Raw genomic sequence first — 22873 nt, 5'->3', positions numbered from 1 at the left:
CCGTAATGGCTGTGAACATCAGGTGAATCATAGTCTGCATCTTTTCCTGCTGCTTCTTCAACATGCCTTCTAAACTGTTCTAGTACTTCTGGACATCCTGTCCCCCTTGTGTTCTCATAGTTGGGGGACTACAAAATCTGATGTATGAACTTGGACACTGTGAACAGCAATGTCTTGTAGCATAACACAATCTGGACTGACACTTTGCAGCTCTGCAAGAGGAGTGGCTCTGGATTCCAAGTGCTACATGAGAAACCTCTTGTCTGGACAAATGTAATTGACTTATGACTTACATGGTTTAAGTTTATATTCATGAACACCTGAAGATTTCATGTATCATAATATATCAGTGTTCACATAATAAAATACTTACAAAATCTCTCAAAGTAGCGTATGAGAGGTCTCCAAGAGAGGACAAACTCTATCATTTCTTTGCCTCCACTTTCTATATTCTTCGGCCAGTGTCTTGCCATGAGTTGTGACATCAAGTTTCCAAACTTGGCATTTATATTGCTTCTTTGAGTAAACTGATCATCCGTCTGTAAGCAACATAATATACAATACATGTTTGTTGTACTTTTCCTACACCTAAAAAAATGATCTAATGATTACATTCTTAATATGCTGACAGACTTGAAAATATGATCTATATAACTGTAACATATCTGAAGTCTTTGGAAAATTGAAACATTATGGGTAATATTATTACCGTTTACTCAAAAGCCCCTGATCAGATTCTGTCCAAATATGTTGTGTGCATGAAATTATTTGAGTACCCTGGTACTAGTGCTCACAAAAATTTCAGGATGATTGGTCCTGTGACAATGGGAGGGACAATTAAAATACATTTCATTTAGAAAGGCAGGGTTAGCCTCTTTCCTCCGGACCACATGTGCAATAACTTACAAACTTTGTATAAAAGGTTAAACAGAGGTCTGCAAGTTTGAAATCCATGTTGAAATGGCTTCTTCATTATGCACTTTTGTTGGAGTACATGTTTTAAAAAATCATCTACCAACAGAAATACTTCTATATACTTTCTAAACAGTATTTCAACACACCAATCATAAAGACTACATCCTATTATTTGGATATGTCACATGATTGCCTGATATTAGAATCACCAATCTTTATTTCTTTTCCTAATAAAATTCACCATTGTAGCATTCGGTATAGGCCTGGATTCACTCCTCATGTCCATGTGTGCAGAAATTAAAGAAATGAGTTAGAGCCATGGGACTGTTTGGTTTGGAGGTCTGCATGAAGTTTACTTCAAAGGAAATGATGTCATCATTCAGACAGACAATGCTAATATCTCTATACGGAAATGAGTTGGAGCTATGGAACCTCTTGGTTCCAGATTCTATTTGAATAGACATGACTGTGTTACCATCAGGGAGCTATTACTAACAACTTACTTAATCCAATCAATCAAATATGCAGTCTGTGACTTTAACCACTGGTCCAAAACCCAAATGTAGTAAAATATCTTTTGGTCAAGTAAGATAAGCTGATAATAGTCCAGATATCAATGTGCACACTTAAAAAATCTACTGTAAATAGTGGCAAGATGCAAGTTTGTACTTGGAGACTCGAACTGTATTTTTAACAGACTCAAAACATCTCATTTAAGTTTTCTACATCATTACTACTTCAATCATTTACACATTTCACAAACCTTCACTGAGGATTCAAATTAATATTTGATCTTTACCTCAGACGAGGTTAATCAAAAGTCTATTCAGCTGGAGACATGGCCTAAATATGTTGTAGATGGTAGATACAGTGATCATACTTCAAAAACACCTGCCCTCAAGCTAACCAACACTAGTCCTTAGATATATATCAAAACAATAGTTATAATTGTTAAGAATTCTAAGAATACTACCTCTATTACATCATTGCCATAATCCTGTATTTTGGCTGCAATCACACTAAAACTTAACTTTCAGATTTTCAACAGAAGTCCTCTTTACTGTTAACTACACTTTACTAGTTGTATCCCTATTAGCACTTTTGACTTCCTCTTCCATGTTCAAAGGAGGAAAAATCCTCACTTCTTTCCAAAAATCAATCAACAAGAGACAGATGATAGGTGGGAGGAAGTAATTCTGATAGAGGTAGTATTCTTAGAATTGCTAACAAGGTAACTATTGTTTTTGATAATTTTTACGAATCTTATATCTCTATTACATCATTGCCAGAATATACCAGCGGGAACGGTGGGTTCTGCCTCTAGTACACTCCCTTATATAGTTAACAGTAACTCTAGATGAATCAAATTCATCTTTGGACTGCTTCAGATCCAAAAGAGGTGTCTTCCTATAACTCACCTCAAAAGGACTTGAAAATCAAGCAGGAGGATAATCATACAATACGTGATACCTTCACTTTGAACTACCGTTATATTGCTGATATTTTTGTGAATGATTATCTCAAGAACCTTCTAAGACCTCATTATCTGGTTAATTTAGGTTGTGACGTTACTTCCGACCCCATTGTAACGGATGGAGATATCACTTCTGGTCAAAATGAGTTCAATTCCTTTCTCGAGGTCATTTCCGAGCTCTCAAAAGTCATTATGACAACATCTATGATGTCACTTCTTGTATTGTTCATGTCATTTATGACCAGTCTCAATTCTTCCACTTTTGATGGCACTTCCGGCCATTCTGTGATACATGTAGACATTAACATGTGTTCTTCTATAGCTAATGAAAAAAGGTGTTTCCACCTTGAGTACCTGCTGGTAAATTCCTCGAAAACCCACCTACATCATCCTTTTTTTAACATAGATCGGAGAAAAAACTATTGCTTGACCATAGCCTGAACAGCTATGACAGGGGCTAGCGAGTACATAACCTGATGATCTGTCTCATGTCTCCTAAGTAAAAGTGAGTAAAAGTGCTGTGAGAACCCCATGGGCATCCTGCAATGACCTGTTCAATGGAAACGGAAGTCTGTGATGCTAGACTGGTAGCCAGAGCTCAGACCTAATGTACTGAACACAGGCCCAGGTTGGGACCAGCGTCCGGAGCGTTGCGATAACTTGAAGCTTATGATAGTGGACTTATGCCAGCCAGTGGACTTATTGTGGCTTTAGTAATGTCCCGGTCGGAGTGGGTCTTGCCTAATATAAAAATCCTTTTCTGATGACGTTGATGGGGATCCGTAGGGTAGAGTTTTAGTGCACAGACAGGACATAGTAGCAGTCTGGATGACCTGCCATAGGTCCAACTGCAGGAATAGTGTAATGCTGATGGCCTATAGGTCCCATAGGTCCTATAGCAATGGACTGTTTTTTTGCTACAAAGTCAGGTTTTGGTTTGTTTTGGTTTGTTGTTTAACGCCGCACTCAGCAATATTCCAGCTATATGACGGCGGTCTGTAAATAATCGAGTCTGGGCCAGACAATCCAGTGATTGATATCATGAGCATCAATCCACGCATTTGGAATACGATGACATGCATCAACCATTTCAGTGAGCCTGACCACCCGATCAGCATTATCGCCTTTTATAGCAAGCATGGGTTGCTGAAGACCCGGATCTTCACGGGTCAGGCAGAGTATGTTACGTGATTGATTTCCAGTTCTTCTCATGATTAAGGCTTGAGTAGTCCAGGGCGTGAATTTCTGAGACTAAAGCAGCAGTTGCCATGGCTAACAGAAAAGCAGCTTTCTTTGCCTTCTGAAACAATGTGTCATTAGCAAGAGGCTCATAAGGGTCAGTTAGAAGAGCAGATAGAACTACAGATAAATTTCATTTCGGAAATATCTTAGGAGTGAGAATGTCTTCAGAAGAAAAGATCGCATGAGCCTGTTAAAAATATGGTGGTTGCTGATGATCAATCCGTCTTGTTGAAGTACAAAGTGCAGGGCGGAGCTATATTCCCCGATTGTACCATGGCGGAATTTATTATCCTGTCCGAGATGGGGTGGAAAATCGGCAACTATGGGGATAGTGAAGTGGGAGTTTTCTAATCCGCATCGTCTTCTCCACTGGAAAATCTTGCCCCATCTGTTATCATAAAGAAGGGAGGATGACGTTCTCCGTGATTGAGCAACAGCTGAGGAGGCAGATATAGAGAGTGTTGTTCAGTGCGTCCGACCTGGGATGTCGAAGATGATCTCTGAGAAGTGGCAATGGAAGAGGATCTTCCATTAGAAGAGACAAAAGTCTGGGAAACCATGGTTGACTGGGACAGATTGGTGCGATCGAAACGAAGATAAATCTGTTATTACTATTTTCCAGATCACTTTGTCTAGGAGAGCCCAAGGGGGAAAGGCATTGGTGAAGAGGCCAGTCCAATCAGGGCGTCAAGCTGGCATGCCCTCGGCCTGGGACTGGGTGGAAGTAAGTGGGAAGCTGATGATTCAGGCACGTCGCAAACAAATCCAAATGTAGAGTGTCCAACATCGCCATGATCCACTGGAAGATCCGGATGGAGAGTCCATTCCATGGACATGACCCTGCCTTTCTAGGAGAGACTGTCAGCTAGGATGTTCAATTTACCTGGAATATGTCTCGGTTCCATCCAACAATTGCAAGAGTCTGCCTTGGCAAATAGTCAAGAAGTTTTCATCTTCAGGGAATGGGACTTGGTTCCCGCTGTTTCTGAATATATGCCACCACTGTGGTGTTGTCAGTGGCAACTGGAACTGATGAGTCGTGGATTAGATCCTTCTAAGACTGAAGGGCATAAAAGATGGCTGTCATCTCTCGATAACTGATGTGGAGAGACTGCTCTGCCGAGGTCCAAGATTCCTGTATCTGGAGGTTGTCCATAAAGGCTCCCAATCCTGAGTTCGAGGCGTCTCTGAACAGATGATGGGCTGGCGGTGAGTAAGCAAGGGCAACGCCTGACATTACATGATCTCTGATAGTCCTCCAGTGAAGGCCCTGACGCAAGTTGGTTGGTATGGACACTTGGGTGTCGAGAGAAAGAACTTGTATGGCATTGACCCAGGATTGTAGAGGGCATAACTGCAGACTGCCCGTGTAAGTCATATCATCCGGACGTAGTGTTGAGCATATTTTTCGGACAGATTCCATCTGAAATTTTGATGGAGGGATCAAGAAGGACTTGTACAGGACTTTGAGGTCTATTTTCATCATCTTTGCAGCAGAATTTTTCTTGGGAACCAAGAGCACCAGAGAATAGAAGCCCACACTGGTGTCTGTATCTTCGAGTTCTTAAATGGCCTGCTTGACTAATAGAGTTTTGATGTTGTGCAGGCAATGGTATGTGTTGTACACATATTCTACACCACAGACCTTCTGCATGGAGTCTGTTCTTAACTGTTTGCATTGACACCCTGTTACTTGCTACTCTTTGAAGGTCTTTCTGGGGAGATCTTGCTGTGGTGAACCTGCTTCTTTGGGCGAGTGTAGCCAAGTAGCGGTCCTCTCAAGGCACTGTAACCCTCGGACTGCCTGTGCATGGTCTCTCTGTCATCAAACCAGTTTGATGATACCGGGTTATGACTCTTGAAATGACGCTATGATGAACATTGAACTGATGTACAAACGGCTGTTTGAGTCATACAACCCTGTACCATCCTATGGCTCAGGCCACATCAATTGAGGTTAAATGGCGTCTAACCATGTCTCAAATTGTACTGACATCGACACTGTGGTATTTAAACCATTTTAATGCATGTGCTGGGTTCTCTTAGCACGTTCATCAGGCACATTTGGCATGGTGTTTTCAAGGGTGGCTTTGGACGATTCTATCCCAGTTCATGTGCAGTGAATTTTCTGCCATGTTTTGTTATTTGTTCGTATATATAATTTGCTGTAACATCATTCCATAAATTGCTACTTTTGTTAATTATTTTTAAAATCTTTCTTGTTGCTTAAGTTTTTGTGAGGAGTATATATGTTCTTTCTTGGAGGTTCATGGAAGCAAGAGGTTGTATAACCTAGTACTATGAGCTGAGGGCCTTCACTGCTAAGTTGATGGTAGAGACCTGAAAGCATTCAGTGGTATCTACTATCTGGTCTGATCTTGCCTATGATGGTCGCAAGCTGGTCATTGAAAGGTTTTGGGGCCATTACTATCATTTTGGCCTGAGACATAACAGCCTGGAACAAACTTGCGATAGCAGTTGTTGCCGTTGCATTCACAGATGTTTGGATGAAGTTGAAACTTGCATAGAAAGGAGCTCTTCTTGCACAAGGCAATGATAAATAGATGTAGCGGATTCATAAGAATTATTGGGATTGCATAAAGTATGTACAAAGGCTCTGGCATGTTATGTATCCTCAAACTCTGATTCACACACCCAAACTTTAAGCCTGTGTCATAGAACAGGGCTCGAATTAAGGAACTTGATGAAACTTGCACCAGATGCATGTTGACATGAAAAGATAGTTGCACCTGACAAAACCAGGTTGCACTCTGGTCTGATAAATTTATCAAAGTTGAAACATATATGTATAAAATAGTCTAAAGTAAGTATCTCAGATCTCTTAAGACTGTCATGTGTAATATGACTTACGTTGTATGGTAAATAAAACTTAAGAGGTTTTGAGTATGTTCACAGCTCAATGTTGTGTGGACAAGTAAGGGTTAGTCAGACAAAAATTTGATTTTTTTGTACATGCACAATAAAAGTTTGCACTGGTGTATGTTTTAATAGCTAAATCGAGTCTTGTAGAAGTATTTCATAATTTTCAAAATCAAAATGTTACTATGCACATTGTTGAGAAGGACTTCATAACATTCTCTGAGCCTTTGCAAACAATCTTTCCTAAAAGTTGAGAGAAAAAGAATTTTTGGGAGAATTGGGGCTTTATTTAACACACACATTGAAAATTCTTAAAATACATTGTTGTAGCTGCAGATGGGATCATTGACATGTGGGGTGAAAATGATAATGATGTGCTCTGTGGTTTTGAAGACTTTTTAGTTCAGTGCTAGCAGACGGATGCATGGACAGACAAAAACCTTTTTTTAACATGCCTGCCTAAGGAGTGGTTACAAAAATATATTTTATATTGGAATACATTAACTGCAGTTTACATTGGTCAAATGTTGACTCTGCAAAGATGATTTTAGCAACAGTTGTTCAAACACAATTAAAATCTTCTGGTGTTTGATATATATTATTTAGAAAATTTTGCATTGTATCATGTCATTCCAAAACTATATCATCATCCATTTGATAGACTGGAGTCTGTTTTTGCACAGAACTCTAAATAATAAAAGTCTTATGAACTTAACTTAACAATCACATGAAAGTATATCTCTGACTTTGCGCTCTTTGAATGTTCAAATAATGTTTCTAAACATAAGATGTCAGAGTTAAAGAACATATTCTTGATAAAAAAGAGACTGCATAGCCCTGGTATACAACTCTGACAAGTTGTTTCACTGCCAGCAATGATCGTATGTATTGAGAAATGGTCCAGGCCTAATGGTAAGTTTTCTGTTTGTAGCCTAGGATGATCATAACCTTCAAGCAATCAGTGAAACTGGTCTGCAATTGTACCTAAGCCACAGATTGCAGTTTTGAGTATTTGCCAGCATAATCTGTATATCTTTTGTGCCAATGGGAACTAATTATTCCTGGAGTCCCATGTCCCTTTCTGATGAAGGTAAATTACAGAGAAACTAAGAATCCGATATCATCAGAAGTGAATTAAGTATCATACCATGGCAAGTTTTTCAAAAGAGCTGAATGCTGCAGTTGTCATCCTGTCTTGAAGTAGAGTTGATATGGAAAGCCCTTCATAGTTGTACATGTGCAGATCCAAGCATTCTTGTTGTCGCAGCTAAAAGAAAACACTGAATGTAATGAAAAATGTTACGGCACATTTTATGTTTACATATCAACAAACAGGCCATGACACAAGCCCATTAAGGTTTTGCATAGGTGAGCAAAAAGAACTCTATTCAATGAACAAGAGTACCAGAGGTACAGAGGCTTAGATCAGACACACAAAAGTAGAGAGCTGAAGATGTGTTAACCAGTTACAGTAAACTATGTTAATAATGAACATGCTTATAAAAAACTGACAGATATAACAAACTGGTTTTCTTAGTCTATATGTTGTATTTATGCTTACATCAAACTACAGTTATTATGAACTAAAATTAGTGGTCCCTTTGAGTTAGTGATAACTGTAGGTTGCTGTATTTGAGTAAACTATATACTATACCAACATTTTATTTACACATTTTGTTATACCTTTTTTGAATGATCTCATATTTACTCATAAAAAATAAAGGCTAAGTATTTTACAGTCAAATATCTCTGATATATAAGCAATATTATCTTTAACAATATTATTTTAAACTCCATTAGATAGTATGTTATTGGTTCCAGTCAGTTCATGTAACAAGAAACCCAGAAACATAAAAATGTAACATTCAAAATGGTCACCAGGAAAAATGAGCTGAAAAATCAAAACTGTTGATTGATGAGCTAGCTTTAACAAATGTGTAATAGTGATCTAGTTTTACAAACTATACTGCATATATCAAACTGATTGTAAACAGAGTAAGTGAACATTTCTCTGTCCAGACATGCTCACTTGCTCCTATGAAATAGCCCTCAGTACTCCCTTCTTTATTCTGGAACACTGTAAGGACTGTGACTGCTGTTTCAGGCAAAGTACCGTATATCGCCGTCTATAAAGCGACCCCCATGTACAAAGCTACCCCCCTGTACAAGTCTTCAAAATCCATGCTAATTTATACATTCTGTCTATAAAGCGAATCAGAATGAAGCATTCCTTACATTTGCAATAAAAACATGTTTGTCTTCCGCAGTAAAAAATTACATCGTATCCCTTCAGCGAATTCAGGAAAATGAACAGATCATAACAATTAAACTTGGTCAATACAAATTTGAAATTTGAGTGAGTGAGTGAGTTGGGTTTAACCCCGCTTTTAACAGTATTCCAGTTTTATCAAGCCGTGTCAGCTTAATGTGGGAGGAAAGCCCAAGGTGATGCAGGTCTCAGACGTTTACCACTTGGGTGAAACCCACAAGCACGGGTTTGGTGCTGACAAACCTAGAAACATAATCAGGGCAAACCGGGAGTCGAACCCACAACCATAGGTTTCTGCCGTGCCCAAGGGACGCAATATCTGCACAGCGAATTGCGGCGTGAAATTTGAGATAAAACATCACTAGACATGATGATTTACCGATTAAATTGTATTTCATGTTCTGATTGGTATTGTTTTATATGCAGAGATTAAGATTACCGTGTGTATTTACTTGAAAACTAAGCTGGAAGGAGCAATCAGCTGTACACACGTTTCTCAGAATCTACCCATGATTCGTTTAAAAATTAGCCAATAATATAACTTTAAAGAATTTTGATACAATGAGCTGAAGACTTGTATCTGAAACTATCATTTTATCAGGAATAATTTATTCTAATATTTTACTGTACATATTTGAAATGAATTAATAACAGTAAGCATAGCACTCTCGTAGAGCTAAACGCTATTGCCGGATATTTTTTTCTATGGAACAATTTGACCAATCACCGTCGATGCTCCTGAGCTCATATTTGCTAAAACTTTATGTTGACATATAATACTTCACATACGATTTTGCCAAAATGAATGGAAACAATATATATGAAATTTTGAATAAAATTAATAAAATAGATTATAGTCCAGATAATAATAGTCCAGATATATAATGAACTCTTTTTATAATCAGACAGTGTAATTATATGATTAGTTTCCATACTTCAGTACAGATTTGTTGACATGGTATTTCCGGTGTTACGCGCTCACAGTAATGTCTTTGAGTTGGGGAAAAAAAACATCAGAACTCTTCAACCCTGTGTATAATGTGCCCCCCCTTGAAAGCCCCCTAATTCTAGTTATGAAAAACTTGCCTTATATACAGCGATATATACAGTATCTAATAAAACTTTACAGTAAGGTGCCAAGCTGCAGCTTATGCAGAACTCCTTGAAGAAGATACAGTATTTACAGCAGACACATACAAGCCTATGGTACCAGTTTCTAAATGAAAGGAAGTCCCCAAGTGCACCATTAATTTGGCGACAGAGACAACTTGAGAGATGACAGCAAGTGACAATAGTGTCAAATTTTCAGTCATAAAGCTGTCTAGTCGAAGGACAATGAGCTTCAATGATCACCTCTAGTAGGAAAACCCTGTATACTTAGGGAACTGTAGAGATATTCCAAGTGGGAAGATCCTTGCTTTGTATGAGGTCCTGCAGTAGACTCACCCACAGAGGAAGACAATGATTAGATTTCCGGCAAGTAAGACATGATCAGGAAACCAACTTAGCGGTGGTGAGTAAGGTGATACCAAAAGCTGTTGGATACATCCTAGTCTGCTGTATTTTCTGGAGTACCCGAAGTAGAAGGATGGATGGAGGCAACAATGTGTAGGCATATAGATGTTTCCAACTTATTGCCAAGGCATCGTGATCCAAAGGCGAGGCTATCTTGTACATGAGACTTGATGATTAAACCGTGTGGCAGACAGGTCAATATTTGGAATGCCTAGCCTTTGACACATGAGACGAAACACTTCTGGATGTAAATTATTCTCTGTGGTCAACTGTTGGTAACCCCTGGAATGTCCCTAGCTTGAGGCTCAATGTGCAGAGCAGAGAGTTAATTAGCCAGTAGAACTGACATGTGAGACACAGTAGCTGTTGTGACTGCACCAAGCCCTGCCTGTAGATGTAATAAGCCGTGGTTGAATTGGGTATCATCAACTGTGCATGACAAAGTTGTTGGTGCCAATGCTTGATTGCCATAGTCACTTCCAAGAATTCCAGGCAATTGATGTGTAGTGTTCGTTGTTCAGCTGACCACACACCTGCTTCATTTGATTGAGATGAGCACCCTAACCTCCTAGGGGGCAAAGGTGAAGAGTTAATGAGTGTCAAGTAAACGACATTGAAGACGTTCATTGCAAGACCCAGAATTCAAGATACTGGAGAAGAGCTAGGGAAACCTGAGCGGCGGAACATCCAGGAGGACAGGGGTTAAAAAATCTGTAAGTCTGCCGTCATGGGCATGACAACATTAGGTATGAACTCAAAATAATTATGGGTTAAAAGTCTGATGACTCACCTATTTATTTTAATGAAGTTTGTGTTTCAAAGGCCAAGCCTACTGCATCGAAAATTGCAGACAATCTTGCTTCTTAGCACACGGTTTGCTACATTTAATAAACTGCAACGCTTATCCTCCACATTAACCATACAACCATGTTGACACAACATCTGTGAGTATGTTAAAGTCGTGAACCAGTGAGGTTGAACAAAAAGTGTGGAATGATAATGTATCATAAGATAAAATTAAAACGTGTTATTCTATAAGAAAGTTCAATATTTGTGTAATCTATTTAACATTATACTTAAACAATTTGCCGTTAGATTGGCGATCGTGACAATTGCGTTTAGTGAAGAGTAATTTATACAGTGCGTCATTTGTCCTGTTTGGTAATACAAAACCTGTTACGTGTGGACAATGTGCAAACTTGTATTTCTGGCAGTCAAAATGACTTAAGTTTAGTTCAGGGATTACGAGTGATTCTGTTCTTGTGTTGCAATTTTATTATGGACTTGACATCTTTGGAACTGGACTTACTTGAAATCAGTTTTGACTCTAGAAAAATTATCATAATAAATCTTGACTTACTAGGGACTGAAATTTTGTTTAACCCCTCTCGGAGATATAGATGTAAAGGACAGATAAACAGATGTCCCTAATTATTGTTTGATTGTCCAGATGTTAAGACACCCAGTAGTTGCAGCCACAGATTAACTGTTAGTTGAGTGTGTAAAGCTGGCTGAAGACATGATTGAATTTTGATCCATGAATCCTGAGGCATCAGTAACAGATTGAAATTGTCTGCTGACGAACTGGAGATATTTGGTTGGTGTTAGATGTGATTTGTCTGGGTTTAGGACCCAACCCAACCGCCGAAGCACTTGTCTGGCATTAGTGTGAAATCGTACTGCATACGGAAATCAAGTCCAGCAGGAGCCAGAACACCCGTCGTTCTGTGGATCCAACCATCAGTTGCTGGAAACATATGTAAGAGAAATAACTTCAGAAGTTTAGGCATCTGCAAATTACCCTTGGTAGAGAGGCCTGATCTAGATTAAGTGGGAAATCATCTAAAAATTCTTCCCCAGGAAGAGTGACCTTGTTGGGTATGGACTCCTTTGGGTACAACCCAACAGAGAGCTGGTGTCGGTGATATCTTGGAGGATCTGTATGCTAAACAGTTCAGCAATGTAGAGCAACCATTCAGGCATCAGGTAGAGATAATCAGAGACAAAACTATCCACTGACAAGGCAACTGGGCTACCTCAGTGTAACGGTAAGTGCAGGAGAAGGCGACTGCTGTGGCACAGAAGGCCCCAAAGCATGTTCCTGGGACATGAAGCTAGACAGCATCACTTGAAAGGCAGCGATGGGATCCACTGGACTGCCCCATGGTGGCAACTGTGGAGCATCAGGAAAATCAGTAGCCTGAAGGGGAACTCCTGGCACTGGAAACCATTGCTGCACAGTTTGCGTTTTAGACCAAATGATGCCAAAGACAAATACAAAGGAGACATCATGAACACAGGTGGAGGTGCAGAAGTAGCCTGCGTCCCAGGTGGAGGAAGACTGTGAAGGAAATCTATTAGGTGCAGGAGAAACACCTGCGCAGGAGGTGCACTCTGTGCCAGAGGCCGTTCCAAGCAGAAGGCATGGAAGATGATTGTGTGCCAGTGCAGGAGCTACATCGGTAGAGGATGGTCATACACTGACACAGGGAATTCCAGATCACAGGACACATGTGGTGCAGATGCAGGAAGTTCTGTAGAGACGGAGTAGGACAGCGGTGCACCATAAACCAAATACACCACAGGTTCACAAGGGGTGCAGGTTCATCCCATGCAGCACTTGCGTAGGTTCTTCATTATGAAACTGATAGTCAGATGGAAAGTTAAATGACACCTCATTAGTAGACTGGTGACATCTAAGATGGTCATGTCTTGTAATGGTTACAAGGTAGAATCCCGAATCCATAGAAGATCCTGGCAGTCCGAGCATTGGTCTTCTTAATCACAACACTCTGGCACACTGGAAACACATTTATCCTTATTTCATGAACTGTGAAGGAATACCACACAGTATAAAGAACTGGAAAAATATGATGAAATAAGGAAATGTGTTGGAATACATTACATACTAGGTCACTGTGAAGGCGGACAAGTTGGAGATATGCAAAGTTCATGAAGAAAGCCGATGGAAATTATGACACTTCCTGTTGATTACAAAAAGGTGGAAGTGAAGACAGGTAGTTGGGACAGAGATAGGTGTCCCGTAAGTTGAGGCTAATGAGACAATCTCCTGTCTTGAGTGTTGAACGCAACTTGCGAACCGATTCTATCTGGAATTTCGGAGGGGGGACCAGAAACGATTTGTTGAGGGTCTTTAGATTGATAATCATCTTCATTTCCTGGTAGTTTTTTTTTGTTGAACCAAAAAGGCCGGTGAATAAAATCCCTCACTTTGGCCAGAATCTGGGAGCCTCTGGTCGACACACTTTTTGAGTAGAGTTTTGATGGCGAGGTCTGCTGCAGCCAATATTTGACCATTCATGTGGAAACGACATCCGATAGGCCCCCTTGGTGTCAACTGAGGGGGCCTTCTAAAATTTTAGAGGGCATCATCCCTAATAAAGCAAAATTGACGCAGATTTTTAAATGCTATGTACTGTCCTTTATTTTTATGGTCTTAATTCAATAAAATATGTTATAAACTGCAATAAAAACTTTTAATTCAAAAGAAATGTTTTAATGTTTATTTGATTAATCTGTATGCAGCTTCAAATAAAAGATTACACTATGCGACTTGAACAATGCACATTATCATTAATTATTTATGGATCTGTAATTCAATCTCTCTTTCAGTAAATGTTTAAACATCTTAACTCTGTTACAGTTATAATAAACTATTACAAACTGCATCAAGATTCATCCAAAGTTATTTATGGGATTGTCTCATACCCAGATACCCAATGACGGCACAAAAAATGTTTCCATGCCCATTTATCGCTTCTTCGGTTCATCAGATGCCATGCTTGTCACTGCTGGCTTTAACAGTATCTATTTAGACACAATAAATCTGATTGGTCAGAAAATAATATTCAGTGCAGTCCTGCTGTCGTTAATTGTAAGCTTGCCTACAATTGGTAAAAAATATCACTATAGTAATCTCAAACAGACACATTTGGTTTAAAAACACACACTGATGTTTGACTGCAATGTTTACTTATAATAAACCTTTCAGATGGAAAGTGAAAGTGAAAAGCTTAGTGTACCCAGCCAGACACGTTGTTGTATTTTAATTGCGTCATGCACAGAAATGTTACGGGAATCCCGCAAGGACGCAGTCACGGAACAACACTGGTAACCTCCCCTGGTTTCTTTTCATAGCTGAAACATGCAATTTTATTGGATAGAAATTGGTTTCTAAAGACGCTTTCTTACCGAAATCTGCTACAAGGTTTGTGATTGGTCAAATTTAAGCATCTGAGCTTATGCAGCCAATCAAATTACAGAAATGGTACTGTCCTCGTGTATGATCGCACGAAAAGACAGAAATTATAACATTGATGTAAGTTTGACAACTTTTAGGTATATTTTTGTTGATTTTATCTATTAATTTATATAGCATATTTAAAGATTTGGTTGAAACGTCTTTATTTTGCTCTTTGAGGAACCTTCAATCATACAATAGTGAGGAGACTGTGAATAAGGCCCACCTGAACAATACAAATAGGTTGAAGTGTAGCTCCGGAAATGCCTTCATAGGATGACTTCAAGGAAGGAATGACATGCCTTAATCCCACAATGAACCAATTAATATCCATGGAGTATTTCAAGGGCATATTAAGGTCCTGAATGCATAATGCTGGTAAGACCAGTTAGAGATATTCGCCATCCAGGGCTGGAGAGCTGGGAAAGGTATTGTCGTGGGTTTGGCATAATTTCTGTTTGACATTAGGCTGAGGAAGGCGAAAGTCAAACTTCGAATTCTCGGAAGGATGAGGGGCGTTCGTTCCACCATAGGCTGTAAAACTGGCATCAAGTGATAAAGTTGCTCCAGAAGATCAACAAAACAGTGACCAGGAATGTAATCATGAGGTGGTAATTCCTCTTCTGGAAAGTAGACATCATTCTGAAAGTCAGAATCCAAATCCGTACGGGAAGGAGAGACCCCGAGGAGCTCCATAGATTGACACATAGTGGCTAAGGCATCGAAGGAATCTGTTAGGTCTTCGAGTTGAGCGTCTTTAGATGGCGTCCAAGAAGAATAGGTGTTTGGGGAGAGAGAGCAAATGCATCATGGGAAGCAGGACCTGAAGGGGAAGGCTGAGCATCCAGAAACCCCTTGGGGTAAGGTAAGATGAGACTTGCATCCTTATTAGGAACAGAGGTAGGCACCCTGCTGAGTCTTGTGAATGTGTGGAGAACGTGATGATTGGGAATCCTGATGGGGTACAGCTAGAGCACTACTGGCTGGTGATCAGGAGGCGTCCTGAAAGGATTGTACGGTCGTATGGCCATGGAAGTAGACGAAAAAGCTGGATGTGGTTGACAGGATACATTGCCCCATGTGACGAGAGTGCAGGCAAACGAGAGTCATACAAGGCTTCCATGGTAGACTACTTCTTAAAAAAAAGCTGTTCCAGAAGTACCAAAGATAAGGTAGGAGAAGGGTCAGGTTGAGCCAACATCTGCGGCATAGCTTGTAAAGGAGATGTAAAGGACATGTGAAGTCAGGACGGGCAGTCGTGAGAGACGCCATTGCAATGGAAACTTCCAGCGACTTCATGGCAGCTTCCTTGCATCTGGCCTTCTAGATAGAGTTGGTAAGTTCAGAAAACGCTGACTTTAAGAGATCAGAGCACTGTTCATGTGCTTCTACAGTACATTTCCCATCCCAACATTTCTAACATGAAGAGTGAGGGTTGCCAGTCACCATAAATCTGCCATACTTCTTACAAGTGGCCAAGGACGCTATGGGAGACACTCACACACACACTCAACCAGAATACTCACATGAATAACCAGCAGTTATTAAAGTATACAACTACTAAATAGTTAAGTCCTTAATCATTAAGAATAGAATTTCACTTTGTGAGGGTTCATTGGAATTTGAACCTTTATAGAGTGAGGGCCAAACTGTATGAATATCAGGCCTTGTGATGACGTTCATACAATAATACCACACAGGAAAGAAGTGAGGTATTTCCCACCTTGCACACAGGAAAGCTGTCAGTGCTATTAGAGGAACAACTAATCAAGTGAAGTGGACAGCGAAGAGGACTTCTGTTGAAAATCTGACATTTTTAGTTTTGTGTGATTGCTGCCAAAATACAGTATAATGGCAACGATGTAATAGTGGTAGAGAATTCACAAGAATCATACATGCCATACGCAGAGTAACTAGAAAATTCTAATTCTAATAAGAAAGTTTCATGCAATTCCATGTTTTAAAATAACTTCCAGTTTGGAAAAACATATGTCTCATGCAAGACATCATAAAGCTAGATACCTTAATAAGAAAGTTATACATATTTACGGTTGAACATGGGTGCTGACCCTGACATGCCATGAGTTTCTTAAGTACTGGTTCTTGAGAAAAGTCTCACTGCGAATAGCTGCAAAATTGCTGATGCCGCGTTAAGCAATATTCACTCACTCACTTCAGAGAAGTCAGGTTTCAGTATGGTAATGGCTCATTTCGTGGAACTGTCCTTTCATGAGCAGTTGGCCAAGGTTCAGTTCATGACACAAAATAAAGAGCTCTTTTATCCAACAGATAATACAACACCTGTGGTCGTAATGTGTATTGTGCGCAATGAGCATAATGCATGACCCTCATTCTTGGGTACAAGTTGTCTTAAAGTTTCCCAGCTCTCTACAGCTTGTCGTAAGAGAAGACCAAATTGGATCAGCCTTAGTGACTCTGCCGATTGCTTGTCATCATATTGTTACTGTGTGTGACAGCATTAGAAATTGACACGAGTCCTATAGTCCTTGCCAAACTACCCAACAGTTAAGGTATCACAGGGACAAGTTGTTATCTCCTAGTTGTTACTAGCCCATAACAAAAAGTGGGGCAGAGGATACATTGTTAGAAATTGGTACTCTTCCTGTAGTCCTTGCCTGAGGACTATAGTAGATATTTGCCATTAATTAGTGTTTTGCTATGTGTTATCATCATAAGGACTAGTGGAAGAAAACAGTTAGTTTCTATTGCTGTGTGATATTGCTAATTTTTTCAGCCACTGTTAGGATAAAATCATGCAGCTGGGATATTGCTTACTGAAGTGTGAAACAGCAAAGACATGGAGATATCATACATATTGTATAGTAAAACCTGCAATAAAACGATTATTAACAATGTATCAGAAATCAAACCTTAGACAGGATTCTTTCAAAGGCATCAAGAAGCGTTTTCTGCCACTCTTTTTGTAACTCAGGAACAGAAATGTGCAAACCAATGAAAACATTCCACAGCTGTAAGAGAAAAAATATCAAGTGTAGTAACAGATCAAACCAACAGTCCAGATAATATTAAACTTATGTTTGTGTCTTGGAAAATCTCATACTTAACACTAAAACAAAATTCCTCATTGGTAATGGATGAATATAAATAGACCAAGAATACAACATGATAAAACTCAACCTTATGACACCATTGAAGCTATGGACCATCAATTCAATGTTTTTGTATTTTAAACCTGCTAATTCAGAGGAAATGTCGAAACTGGAATAGTTCATGGACAGAAAAAAACCTGCTATGCAGCTTAAACGCTAAAAAAATTCACCAATGCACAGTGCACCATAATAATATTGCAGAGGTTATTCATGATCAGTCTTTACTATCACAAAAGATTCAAGTGACTAAAAGAAACTAAAATGTTGATGCTCATTATAATGTGTTTTTACCAATATAATGTGCTGTTTATTTCTGGAAATATGTTAAGTGTTATCAGTATCTTTCAGACTAAAAAAGCTGAAGACTTTGCATGAATGAATAAAAAAGTAGTGCTCATGACTCTAAAACATAGGCAGCGAGTCTTGGTAACTTTCAGTTTTCAGAAGCTGGATGAAACCCTGTTAATTTCACACACGACACATACAGGTGTGTCTTATTTGGCATCAATATGTATTCTTTCATGCATAGCTAATATTATCTAACACTAACATTGAATAGACTTGCTACTTATCAAGAGTTTTGGTTCATCATATGATGACCATTATGTAGTCTGATCATGTTTTGGCAACAACATAAACATCTGACACAAAAAAGTAATTTTAGAAAATAGCTTTAATTTCCAATGCTTCATATAATACTGACATAGGAACATATTCACAAGCATTTTTTTTTCTGAAACAGTGTACCTATTATAAACAATGTAATGCTACATATACCTCAATGTGTCTACAGTGTATCATTTCAGCATTAAATATTAAGGAAACACAGTTAACCATTTTACTTTAATGTTATCGGTCAAAGACAACATCACTAACCTCTAAGGAAGATTTGACTGAAGAGACTGTATAGAACCCAAAGTGGTCATCCATCCAGGTAAGCATTTGATGCTGAACACCTTTTAGTTTTGACAGTAAATGATCTGTGCAAAAATGTTCAAGTTCATTTTTGTGTTTAGGATCCAGCTTGACATTTTCATAAAGAAGGCGACCATCCCAAAGGCTTGCCAGAAAGAGATCTGAGGCAGCTGCTACCAAGTCGACAAGTTGGTATTTCCAAAGGAGACAAACCGTCACAACATCAAAAGTGATCTTTACACTCATCTTTGCTTTTGATAGATGTCCCTCTAGTGACCTGGAATAGATTATTTAATTTAGATGGGGTGAACTGAGCATCACTACACTCTTCCACATGTTGTTGATCAGATGGAACATATTAAACATGGCAACACCCCACTGGTACTTTGTTTAATGTTAAAGGTATCCCAAGTGAAAATAGAATGTCAGGATTCTTGGTTTGTCCTTACTATCTGAGCACATGATAAAAAAATCAAACCATAGTACAACCGATACAGAAGCTCACCTTTAATTCAATGGTAAGTGCTATACTGGCCACACTGTAGAAAATATGTATGACACAACCCCTGCATACAATAGCTTTTTGTTATTTTTCAAGTTCTTAGAACATCAAAATTATTTTGCAAGTTCGACATTTGTTCTTTGTAAATACAGTATTTACTAACTTCCAATAACTGATACACATAAAAATCATAGAAAAATATACTTTCAAATTAGTTGCCCACATACAGAAGTGGGTATGATTTCAATGTTCAGTATTATCTATTCCAAATATCATTTGTATGTGATTTTATGTTGTAGGGAGAGCTGCTCATGAAATGTTCTACTGCTATAGCACCTTTCAGTATACTCAAGCAGTTAAAAAAAACACACAATAATTTAACCATCAAGTAAGACAACAGTTTACATGTGTGTCTTTTTCAAAATGATTAGCGCATCAAGAGACCAATGTTTTTCTACAATCAAATATAAACTCAAATCTTTCTTGAAAACCATTCACAAAATGAGCATGGAAGGCAGGGCTCCACTATTGTAAGTTGAAAGCCTTATAATTAGTCTAGTAACGTGTATCTTTTTAATCATGTTCCCAGTTCTATTTGTTTTCTTTTGCATCAATGCAATAACTATTTTCCATTTCAAAAACGTTATTGCATTTTATATAAATAAATATAAATGCATTAGGATGGCGCAATTGCAATTGATATTATATCTTCATACAAAGAAAACATATACCGTACATGTATCGGGTATGTTAAAAGTATGATAACTCTTACAGGTACAGAAAGCATATGATAGAGAAAATTGAATGCTTAATTGATTTGACACACTCTATTTCTAAGAAATGCGATGACAAATATTTCAAACAAAGTAAAAACAAATATAATTATATGGAAGGATTTTATAAACACCCTCAAAATATTTAAAACAGTATGTTCAGATGTAAAAAAGTCTTTTCCGTCATGGACTTACAGTAGGTTTTCTTGGTAAGTCAAAGTTGATTGTACATAAGTCAAGCAGGTTTTGTGGTGAGTCATAAAACAAAATAAGCATTAATCGGTTATGGGCCGGAAGAGCGAAACACAGCCATAATCAACTCTATAATCTCTTCGCTTTCGTGAAGCTACAGTAAGACTGGTCACGCTACAGTAAACACGGGATATTGCTATACCGGGACTCTCAAATTACAAGAAAAACACAGAAATGCATATACCGTAATTACAGTAGTAATTTATTAGATGCTAAAGTATAGTATAGTTGCACAAAAGTACTTTACATTTAACAAATTTAATAACCCTAATACTTTAATATTTCATAGATGTACATTATAATTTCTACAAAAACAACAATAACTTATATCTTAAAATATAATGGTAAATACATAAATACATTCTATAATTAAAATAACAGCCCCTGATCAAAGTGTTGGGAAAGGCACTCCGTACAGCATTGTGGGCAGCGATTTCAAAGTCTAACTGGAAAGTTCTTGGATTGAAGTAACAATTCTGCTGTTGAGCCATTAGAGGAGAAGGTGCCGTCACCAAACACTTCATCTGCTGCACACAGGTACTCAATGTTCTTGCTTGTGGTGAAGATGAGAATGTCGTTGTCGATGCGATGAAGGAAGTGTTCTCCTGCTTCGGTCAATGTCCACTGTCCTTCAAGATGAATCTCAGGTCAGGCAGCAACAATGCAGTTCCAATACTTCTTCTCACGGACCGTTTTCTTACAACGAAAATTGAATCCCTCATAAAGCAAGTGCTGACCACCTCGCACGGTATCAACCATGGTCACTCGAACTTGTACATTAGCCAATTTGGACATGGATAAATAAGTTGAAATCTTTATATATACCATCAAATACATACTGTATGTATTGTTAAGAAACGACTCTCCTCTAAACCCATCGGTATCATAACCCATATCAACTAAGAAACTAATTGTTTGTTCAATTAAGAAACTGATCATTTCTTCTCGTGTGTTTAAACATCCAACTGTATTATTTTTTTACGAAACGACTCTCTAGTAAATCTCTTCTCCTCTCCTTTCCTCTGTTTGTAACTGCACGGGCGCTAATCTAAACTACGGAAATCCGTTGTTTTTATAGCAATTACTCATTTTCGCCTTCGTAGGACAAATACCCCAACTTTGGTTTTCGCTTTACTGATACTAGGGAAAATTGGATTTTCGCTAACCCGGCACAACACCCATTAATCAAGCCACTGGTAATCCAAAATCAGTCTTCTCTCTGAAACTTTGATGGCTAAGAGAAGTTAAAATTCAGAAGTGAAACAACTAAAGTGAAATACGGTAGTCTTTTCTTTTCATATAAATTGTTTAGAAATGTCACTTACATCATAAATAAACCTGGTTCTCTATATTTCTCTATCACTGAGGGATTGTGAATGAACTTAAGTGGGATGATAATAATATCCCTCACTGGCTGCCTTCAATCATCAATGCCCTGTCCTTATCATTGCTTATGCATTCTGTCACTTTAACACAAGCAAAAATAAACATACAAATCCATTTATAATAACAACCAAACACAAAGTAGTTTCAAACATTTATTATGATAAAATACAAATTATAAGTTTGACGTATGGGGAATTCTCAGGTATGACTAAGGGTGCCCATGATTGAGCATCAATCATGCAAAGCATTGGAAACGATTTGGCCACATGCAAATTCTAACATGACAAAGCGAAGCTGGACGGCCAAATCGTTGGCACAAAACTAAGTGTGTACATGATCGAGCATCGATCATGCCCAAGCATTGGGAACAAACGCTGGCTATATTTCTGAGCATCAGAGCACAGCGAGTGACTACACATAACGGTACAAAATGATGCGATAAATGAGGATACAAGTAGCATACAAGTTGGATGTGGATTATTGAACTTTAGGGGGAAACTATCCAAGCAAGCTGAGGAGGATAGTAAGGCCACAATTTGAGAGCCAGATGTGGAAAAAAATAAAATACAATGATACAGCTGGCTGAGAATACCCCCTAAATATCCCTCACTGGCTGCCTTCAATCATCAATGCCCTGTGTTTATCATTGCTTATGCAGTCTGTCACTTTAACACAAGCAAAAATAAACATACAAATCCATTTAAGTCACCAAAATAAATGACAAGTCATCAGACCTTTTTCTGATATTTATGTGACAGTGTAAACGCATATGAGTCTCACGCATATTGGTTTGTTTTCCTATATTTTTTATTGCTGTCATTTCAATTTTCAAAGCATTTTTTAACTTTTAAGCTTAAGACAATCTCATGTTTTTTGTAAAAGTGTTGTTCTCTCATTTCATTTGTGGGTTTTTGTTTCAGTAAACTTGGGATATTTATTCTTCCTATTATGTTTTTGTCGTTTTTCATTTTCAAGCCCTGTGCTTAAACTTGGATAAAATGGTACTCATTTAAAAAAGGAAAAATCTGTAATCATGCCCACGGTATAAAAACGTTCAGTCCGGGTAGGCCCAGATTACATGATCCTAATCTTGATTCCGGAAGTGTTTGAAGTTAATAATTCTCTACAACATCCAAGATGAGTGGGCACACATTATCAGCAATATTCAACATCAAAATAGAAACATACCTTTGACTTGGTTCAGACAACTCTATCGCCATCCACTGCTTTCTTTGTGCATCTGCCACAGTCCTTAAACCAGCCGCTAATTTCTGGAAAAAGTACATTAGAAGAATCCACTTCAAATTACCTCTTAAACTGTGCAAGATGAAAATATCGCAGAGGGACTATTTCTCACA

The 22873-nt window shown here is 38.5% G+C and overlaps 1 protein-coding gene across 3 annotated transcripts in view; it reads right to left on the bottom strand.

The window, feature by feature from the left end:
- Window positions 1-22873, bottom strand: part of LOC139473853 (E3 ubiquitin-protein ligase rnf213-alpha-like) — a 148826-nt gene that overhangs the window by 86021 nt on the left and 39932 nt on the right. For all 3 annotated transcript variants that reach the window (XM_071256623.1, XM_071256622.1, XM_071256624.1), the window contains exons 11-15: window positions 22704-22786; window positions 18564-18879; window positions 17448-17546; window positions 7659-7778; window positions 374-539 (exon numbers count right to left, since the gene is read on the bottom strand). In XM_071256623.1, coding sequence (XP_071112724.1) covers window positions 374-539; window positions 7659-7778; window positions 17448-17546; window positions 18564-18879; window positions 22704-22786 — 784 coding nt within the window. The remainder of the gene's footprint in view (window positions 1-373; window positions 540-7658; window positions 7779-17447; window positions 17547-18563; window positions 18880-22703; window positions 22787-22873) is intronic.

The sequence above is a fragment of the Haliotis cracherodii genome, unplaced genomic scaffold, assembly GCF_022045235.1.
Source record: "Haliotis cracherodii isolate W230 unplaced genomic scaffold, xgHalCrac1.p SCAF_3, whole genome shotgun sequence".
Classification (NCBI taxonomy): Eukaryota; Metazoa; Mollusca; class Gastropoda; order Lepetellida; family Haliotidae; genus Haliotis; species Haliotis cracherodii.
This window is presented reverse-complemented; position numbering and strand designations above follow the sequence as displayed.